Genomic DNA, 9,397 nt, shown 5'->3' on the forward strand with positions numbered 1-9,397 from the left:
TAGACCATCCCAACTGGCCTTTTCGGATACGCACTGCCCGTTGGCCGGCGTTGGCTTCTCTCCACTCGCCGCAATGAGTCGCTCAGCCACACTTCGTGCGCCGTACGTTCGCACAGGCAAGTCTCCTGTAAGATTCGGGCTCGAGGCCCCCAATCATGTTGGAACCTAACTCGCACTGACCCGGGCCGGGACGCGTGCCATGCACCCGGGCCGGACTGACTCGGACGGACCGGCACAATCAATGGCGATCTACAAGCTGCACCTGACTGGCCGTACAGATAAGCTACGTGCTGATAAGGCGGGAGGCTCCCGTTACGTGCTTGAAATGTTAAATCCTTTTTGGTTCTTTGAAAATACTTCATGTCTGACTGCGCCCCTCCCCGCCTCCCTGTGGAAATTCCAAATTCCATTTGCTTCTCTGTGTTCAGCTGGTTTTCTCAAGGCCAAGGTGCAGGTGCCTCCGAACCTCAGTCGGTGGGGGGACAAGCCGCCGCGACGCCCCCGCCGGAGGGCCGGGCATATCCTGAAAATAAATATTCACGGCTATCGCTGCTGATCAGCACCTTCAAGTAGGCAGCGTGCTGACTATGGATCAAGTCTTGCGCCCACACAATAAGAGAACATAATCGACATTTAAAGCAACTATATTACATGGCAATTAACTGCAATGGAGAAACTACATGGGTGCTCGCAATTTTATATAGTACCAGAGTTAACGTTAGAAGGAATAGAGATCAAGTACTCTTACGACAGGTATCCCCCCCACTGAACCTCCCACCGGTCACAAGGACTCCTGCCTTCTAAATTTAAGGCATGGATCGGCCTAGACTGCGGTGGCGTATACTGTTTCTATCTTGGCTACAATGAAACGTTCAAGTTAGTCCTGAGGCGTGTAGAACTTGTCGACCAGGGAGCAAGTCTACGCCTTAAGCGCCGGAGCCGCGTGAACAAAAACTCGGTGAATTGCCGGATGAACATGGTCTCGTGATGCGCCATCTGATGAGACGCGATATGTACGCAGAATCAATGTTCATGGCATGATAACACCACATGGAAACTCCGCTTTCTAGACGAAAAGCGAAACGCGCACGACCAGCAACACGAGCAATTACGAGCCATTTCTATTCAGCCTCTACCTACTGCGTAGTGAAAAGGCTTGTGGAATCGCCACACACTGCCTAAATTGAGCGATTATAGGCCTTTTATCCTTTACCTAAAAGACTTGGGTAAGCCTTGTTGGCAGTGGGGGGTAGCGAAATTGTCGTTAGAATCGCCGGCGAGGCGTCGTTTTCCGCGCTTCGCGCGGGACTATATCGGCTGCAGATCGCAAGAAGTAGATATATAACATGGTCTACTCTATCTCTTGGTTATATCGATTTGATTTTGGCATGATAAATTTCCGCTCATATGTTATACCGTTGGTGAGATTAGCGAATGTGATATGTTAAGTGTTTAACATGTAACGTTTAATGTTGTAAATCGTAAAAGTGGTAGTGAATTACAGGCCACTTGTCAAATGCCTGCTGCGATATGACCTACAAGCCGCCTTGTGTAATATAGCCTACATCACTCAAGCCCATTCGAAGGTCCATGCTTACCTGTGAAGCAACTTGCATTATTATAGCGGAATTTTACCTGTAATTGTGATACCTCCGACCAAGTCTGCAGTTGGAGTGTAGTCCGTGGAAGTTTAACGGCAATTTACTCTGGATTTAGTGCAATGTATATGGGTGGAAGATTGTAGTGTAGAAAGGAGATTTCAGAGAATTTCAAAGAATTCTTTTTATCTTACTCTGTGTTGCTTGGTCATGCACTATGATGGGCAATGGAATTGCCATCTGAAAGGATTGATTACTGCTGAACTGAACGTGTGACTGCGAACCTTTGTGTGAACAGTGCACGACATTTGTTTTAGCAGCCAAAAATTGTCGTTACATCCGGTCACAGTAGTAAAAGATTTGATTATTGTATGTTTTTAACTTGCCCTAGTCGTGATAGGGCAGATACATATATCTTAAAGATTAAATGCCAATCTCATAGGATGGGAAATATGGGATTTTTCGATTGCAAATGTTTTTCTTAATATACGAATGGTTGATTGTGTGTCTGTTGAGTGTTGTTTGAAAGAAACTCAAACATTAAGCTGTTTTTGTTTTTCACTTCTTCAACAGAAATGGAATGCTGATCAATAAAACGATATCATACTTAAGTGACGCAGTATGTACTTGCGTGCTTCATTCATCTCATCGAGTCTTTTCCTGTGTTTAATTGCTGATCTTGTTGCTTATTGGTCGGCGGCGGCGGCAGCGCAGCGGCGGTGGTGCGGTGTGTGGTGGGAGTGTTAGTTGTGGTGTGTGTTTGCTGCTGCTGTTGATGTTGTTGTGTTGTTGTTATATTATTATTATTATTTGTGTTGTTGTTGTTTGTTGTTGTTGTCTGATATGTAAGGCATAACAAAACCGCCTTACTGACACTAGCAGCTCCCCTTGAGGTTAACCGCACCTCGACAATGGTTAGTGCTTAGGACCAACGATGACCATCCTGACGATGTCAAGGCAAGTTCTACGAAGAACTCGATGCCCCATCATTGCACGCCGTCCGAAAGTCTAATAAATTACTTTGTCTTAGGTGATTATCAATCCGCCTAGTGTTGGTCAAGATCCACACGCGCGCGGACCCGTTGGGAGAAATCACCTAGTACAGTCATTACGGGTTTGGGTCAACCTGCAACAGCATGGCCTGGCTCCTGCTGAAAAACCTGTGCACCGCCAGCATCAAACTGGAGGCTGCTTCATTAACTAACACAGTTGTTTCGCTCTACCGAATCGGCAACAAAACTTCCCTGGCATGCACGACGTTCTAGCACACTGGCACCTACTGCACTAGTGATTATCTGACCCTTAAACAATCGGGACAGCACGCAAGCTGTCAGAGTAACTCCAATCTAACACTGCGTTGTGCCTAATTGCTGACCGGACCACCGACTTATCTGTATCAAACACTCCCAACATCTCGCCATCCAGCCAATAGAGGCGTCCCCAAGGGAAACAGACTACCAAAGAGGCCTCAATGTCCTACCATCAACCGGAGCAATCTAATTTCACTTCCCGCCACCTTGTAAAAGCCCTGCAGGCCCACCAACCCCGTTTGCTTACGCTTGGACGTTCCCAATTGCATGGTAATACCTACATTCAACAATATTTTAAACTCAAGCATTATAAGATAGCAACCTGATAATCTCAGTAAGTAGTAGTGTAAGTAGTCAGTAGGAACAGCCGTGGTCGCAGCGGAAGTCAATGGGTACGACATTTAAGCATAGTCCGAGCATACTAGCAGTTGGCTGGCAGGCAGTCAAGCAGTAGCAATAGGCACCTTGCTTGCACCGCACGTGCACGTTGCTGCCAGCGCAAGTCGCAGTTGCTGCAGGCAGCTACATAGCAGTTGCTGCCGCAGGTAGAGTCGCAAGTTTGCTGGCAGCAGTAAACATCAGGCCAGTACAGTAGTAAGCAGCCGTAGCAGTAACAGTAGGCAGATAGCAGTAGCAGTACAGTACACTAGCAGTCGAGTTAGCAGTAGAGTAGCAGTCGCAGTAGCAGTAGGGCAGATAAGGGCAGTAGGGCAGTAGCAGTCAGTGAAGCAGGCAGTAGCAGCAGTAGTAATAGTAGGGGAGTAACCGTAGCAGTAGCAGTAGCAGTAGCGCAGTAGGCAGTACAGTATGCAGTACACTAGCAGTAGCCGTAGCAGTAGCAGTATAGCAGCAGTAGCAGCAGTAGTAATAGTAGCAGTAAGCAGTAGCAGTTGCTGCAGCAGAGAGCGTAGCAGTAGCAGTTGGCTGGCAGCCAGTGAGGGCGAGCTAGCGAGTTGCTTGGCAGGGCAGTCAGCAGTAGCAGTTGTGCAGCAGTAGCAGTAGCAGTTGGCTGCCAGGCAGTAAGCGCAGCATAGCAGTGAGCAGTAGCAGTAGCATAGCAGATACGCCATAGCAGTAGGACAGTAGGCAGTAGCAGTAGCAGTAGGCAGTGAGCATAGTAAGCAGTAGTAATAGTAGCAGTATACAGTACAGTAGCAGTAGCTGAGTAGACAGTAACAGTAGCCAGTAGCAGTAGCAGTAGCCAGCTACAGCTAGCACAGAGGCGGCGGCTTGCTCCATTGCTGAGGAAGTTGTTGCACTATATGTCGTCTGCTCTATATGTCGTCTGCACTATATGTCGTCCGCTCTATATGTCGCGCTCTATATGGTCTCCGCCTATACTGTCGTCTGCTCCTATATGTCGTCTGCTCTATATGTCGTACCGCTCTATGATTCGTCTGCTCTATATTCGTTCCGCGCCTCTACATATCTTCCCGCCTCATATGTCGTGCGCGGTCTATATGTCGTCCGCGTCTATATGTCGTCCGTCTAGTATGGTGTCTGCATCTTATATGTCGTCCTCCCTCTATATAGTTCCGCTCTAGTATGTCGTGCCGCTCTATAGTCGTTGCTCCTAATATGCGTCTGCACTATCTGTAGTACCCGCTCTACCTAGCGTCGTCTGCTCTATATGTCGTCCGCTCTATATGTCGTCCGCTCTATATGTCGTCTGCTCTATATGTCGTCTGCTCTATATGTCGTCCGCTCTATATGTCGTCTGCTCTATTTACTGTCTGAGTCCGCTCTTAGGTATGTCGTCCGCTCTATATGTCCGTCCGCCTCTATGATGTCGCTGCTCTATATTCGTCCGGTCTTATATGTTCGGTCGTCCTGCTCTATAGTGTTGCTGCGCTATATGTCGTCCGCTCTATGATGTCGCCCTCTATATGTCATTACTGTGCTGCTCGCTATTTGTCGTCTGCTCTTATAGTCGTGCTCGCTTTCGACATATGTCGTCTGCAGCTTATGTCCGCTATATGTGTGCCGCTCTATATGGTCGCTGCACCTATATGTCGTCTGGCTCTAGATATGTGCCCGCCCCCCTGCCGCACTATAATGTCGTCCGCTGCTATAACTGGTCGTCCCGCTCTATCTGTCGTCTGCTGCTCTAATTCGTTGCTCTATATGTCGTGCTGTCTGTCTATATGTCCGTCTGCTCTATGTGTGCTGCTCTAATAGTCTCCCACTAATTGTCGTCTTATTCGTCGCGCCTCTATATGTCGTCTGCTCTATATGTCGTCTGCTCTATATGTCGTCCGCTCTATATGTCGTCTGTCTGCTCTATATGTCGTCTGCTCTATATGTCGTCTGCTCTATATGTCGTCTGCTCTATATGTCGTCTGTCTGTCTGTGCGTTATTATGTGCTCCGTCTATATGTCGTCTGCTCTATATGTCGTCTGCTCTATATGTCGTCTGCTCTATATGTCGTCTGTCTGCTCTATATGTCGTCTGCTCTATATGTCGTCTGTCTGCTCTATATTGACATCACGCTGCTTATACCAGTAGAACCCGCGTATAAGAACATGACTTTTTTCCAAAGTTAGCCTCAAATGTTCTTACATCAGAATGGTGCTTACTGGAAAAATTAGGGCTCAAAGGTTCTTAAATAGGTTTCATATTTGGTTTCTACTTTTAATATTGTCCGGAGCCGGAATCACCCCGGCGGTAGTGACTGTGATGCATTGTGTTTACCATTTTAATTTTTTGTAGCAGTAGTGTTATTGTGTAAGTGTGTTATATGGAGACGTGTTAGTTGTTGCACATGTTTTGTTTTTTTAATGGTGTGGATTCATACAGAATACATTACAATCATGCTTAACGTAACCCATTAACTCGATCCGTGGTTTTGTTATCGGGTTTTTACTGTAGTATGAAATAATGCGTACGTGTCTCAATAAAATGCAGGGGTGACCTGGCATTGGTTATGTTGAGGGCATCGTGGCATTGGGCGAATTGGCATTGGCAATTGTTATTGGCATCGATATGCTGTTGAGGCTCCCCCGTCTTTTTTATTTAGCTGTGTTCGTTTTTAAAGTCTTCATCTCATGGAAATTAAGACACTACTTTAAAAATCTTAGCCTCACACACCAGGTTTTCTGTAAAGCGGGTCACGAAATGGGAAATTTCAGCCTCAAACTGTTTCTTAAATTATGGTTGCTTATACGGCGGGTTTTTACTGTATGGTCGTCCTGCTCTATATGTCGGTTCGCTCTATATGCTCGTCTGCTCTTATGATGGTCGTGCGCTCATATATGTCGTCTGCTTATATGTCTCTGCTCTATATGCTCTGTCTGCTCTATATAGTGCTGCTCTCATACTGTCGTCTCCGCTCTACTATGTCGTTGCTCTAAGTATGTCGTCCCGCTCTATTATGTCGTCTGCTCTATTATGTCGTCTGGTCTCTCTATATGTCGTTCTGCTGCGCCGGCGACGCTATGAAACGGTCGCTCCGGCGTCGTCGGGCCCTTGCAGCCGCAACGGCCGTCATCCACACGCAGCTCTCACAGCATGCGGGTGAATGGCGAAGGATCTCTAACGAAGAGCCGAGGCTGCGCGTCACCCATTTATAGATGATGCCAATGGGCATCAGGAAGGGTCACAGGGGCGGCGGCAGCTACCGCTAGAGAGCTCCTTAGCGCATTCCCATGCATCGAGAACACGCCGAGGAGATAGGACCTCGAGTTCGGACGGCCGCGCCGAGGCACGCGTGCGTGAGGGCGGGGGCGCGGGCGGGGGCGCGGGCGTTTGTGTGGGCATGCGGGTGTGCGTGCGTGCGTGCGTGCGGGCGTGTGGGAGTGCGTGCGTGCGAGCGTGCGAGCGTACGGGCAGGCGGGCATTCGTGTGAGCGTACGTGCGTGCGGGCGTACGTGCATGCGTGCGGGCATTCGTGCGTGCGGGCATGCGTGCGTGCGGGTGTGCGTGCGGGCGTGCGTGCAGGCGGGCGGGCGTGCGCGCTGGCGTATAGGCGTGCGTGTGCGTGCGTGCGCGCGCGTATGCGTGACTGCGTGCTTCTGTGTATGTTGCATGTACACACGTAGTAGAGACGCAGCGTGGCCGGCTACCAAGTTAGGCCAGCGAGCAATAGTACAATACACCTACATACAGAAGCCCTAGTGTCGGTGTGTAACGTCACAAATAATGCAACTCATCACGTTGCGTGGCATTTTAATGAACACCTAATCAACAATATTTAAGTTAATTTAGCTAATTAAAATGAATTAATTGTGTAAACGCTGCTCATTGCTAGCATAAACGAGCAGTAGCACAGGCTTATCATTATGACAGTACTGGTTAATTGCCTGCCTGCTTGTACATTGAGTGATGTTATAGGGTTTTTGATTGATATTACATCAATCATTATTATATTGATATTATTTTTATTACTGATATTGCAATCATTGATTGATATTACAGAGACATTGTCTGATATTATAGGGTTACTGACAGATATTACAGTCATTGATTGACATTACACAGACATTTCCTCATATTATAGTGGTATCGCTTGATACTATCAAGAATACGTAATAGAGATCTCTATTATGTATAGTATGTATATATATGTATGTATAGTATGTATGTATAGTACCCTTGATATTATAGAGACATACAGTTATTACCTATTAGTTTCCCTCGAAGGTATAAAATACTTGTGTTGTCATATACAAAATTAGGCGTAAATAATACTAGAGGAGACGTCCATATTCTCGGAAGAGGTTCTGGGATTGTTACGGGAGAGAGGGGCTTTTGGGGTTTTGGCTCGGATTGATTTAAGTCCGATCCTTCTTTTCATCGTCATTGTCGGAAGTCCCGCGCCGCACTGTGATGTGATAGGTTTTGATGTGCCTGGCAATATGTTCACATCACTTCACACTCGGTACACATCTGCCCACTGGCCGGATACGAGCTAAAAACTGGGACGAACTGCAACCGATATGCACTTCCTGCCGGTGCCACTGCGTGTGTGCGTATACTTCGTTCTTTCACCACAGCACCTTATCGTGTGAGTGTCTGACGGTGTGCGATATATAGGGACCTTTTAGCTGTGACTCGGTTCACTGCGTTAAACGTTTGGCGTTGGCCTTTCCATCTGAGGGAAATAACGTTGTCTCTAGCTCGTGCGTGTTATCCACGCGTTCGTACAAAAGTGTTGACTTTGCCACACTTGTTGACGATACTATGTCGAGCATTGTCTTTTTATCGCAGGAGCAGTGATTCAGGAGAGAGATGCCCATTGATCGTGCATGTCAGGGCGGATAGGTCGATGGCAAGCATAGCTAGCCGCGTGGCCTCGCATTGACGGTGATGATCAGGCATGAAAACAATCAGATTTCAATAGGCACGACAGAACGATGTAAACTCAACGTAGGCACGACGTGACGTTACGTAGGGAACTACAATCGGAGCGCTCGCCCGCTCAGGGGGGAGGGGGGAGGGGGAGGCACAACTCAGTGGGGAGGGGGAGGGGGAGGCACAACTCCGGGCGCAACTTCCGCGACGTCGTCGCTGAGCGGAGGTGATGACGTCAGAGTGGCGAGCAGCCGCGTTCTCCACGTGCGCCGCGCCCGCGCCGGTCACGCGCACGGCGAGCAGGCAGGCGCCTGACGCACCGCTAATGGGCAAATGTTTTGCTGAATCGACGCGACCGCCGTGGATTTGCTTCCTGCGCTGAATCGCTGCTTCGCGCCCCGCGCGCTCGCATTATCAATACACGTGACGTAACGAGCCGCACGCGATGCTCACGGCGTCCGCCCGCTCCCCCCACCCCTCCCCTCCCACCGATCACGCTTATTTAAATTCAATTCATTTCCCGTGGCGCCCGCACCTACGCGTTCCTTTAGTCCGCAGTCTACGCGCTTTTACAGGACGGGCGAGCAATGATTGGCAATTTTTTCGCTTTCAGAGCGCGCCTCGGCATTTCTACGGCTGCGGACGTGCGTTGCTTATTATTTTCGAAAAGCCAATAAAGGTCGAAATTGCGTTATGCGTATTGGGAGGCATATCTGCGTAATGACAGGCGGGATTTTGCGTGGATGCGCGCTTCAGTGTGGCTCTGAAGGGATGCGCCCACTAACAACATGATTGCTGCAATTTTTTGAAATGGAATTGCACTGATCAGATGTGATGCTGGCCGCGGAAAATTGCAGAGCTGCAACTGTTTGGGACAACTCAAAAGCAGATATAGTTTTCCCTGAAGGGTTTTTTTCTCTGTTTATTGTTACCTCTCCACCAATCTCACGCTCTTGCTCTCTGTCGCTTTCCCCTCTCTCTATCTCTGTCTGTCTCTTTCTCTCTCTCTCTCTCTCTCTCTCTCTCTCTTCCTTCTCTCCCTCTCCTGTTTCCTCTTTTCTCTCTCTCTCTCTCTCTCTCTCTCTCTCTTCCTTCTCTCCCTCTCCTGTTTCCTCTTTTCTCTCTCTCTCTCTCTCTCTCTCTCTCTCTTCCTTCTCTCCCTCTCCTGTTTCCTCTTTTCTCTCTCTCTCTCTCTCTCT

General features: G+C 48.5%; 1 protein-coding gene across 1 annotated transcript in view; it reads left to right on the forward strand.

Annotated features, from left to right (window-relative positions):
• LOC106815050 (methylthioribulose-1-phosphate dehydratase-like) overlaps nt 1-6,478 on the forward strand; it is a 20,485-nt gene extending 14,007 nt beyond the window's left edge. Inside the window, exon 5 of the mRNA XM_014819474.1 lies at nt 6,381-6,478. Coding sequence (XP_014674960.1) covers nt 6,381-6,478 — 98 coding nt within the window. The remainder of the gene's footprint in view (nt 1-6,380) is intronic.
• The last annotated feature ends 2,919 nt before the right edge of the window (nt 6,479-9,397 follow it).

This window comes from Priapulus caudatus, unplaced genomic scaffold, assembly GCF_000485595.1.
Source record: "Priapulus caudatus unplaced genomic scaffold, Priapulus_caudatus-5.0.1 Scaffold1030, whole genome shotgun sequence".
Classification (NCBI taxonomy): Eukaryota; Metazoa; Priapulida; class Priapulimorpha; order Priapulimorphida; family Priapulidae; genus Priapulus; species Priapulus caudatus.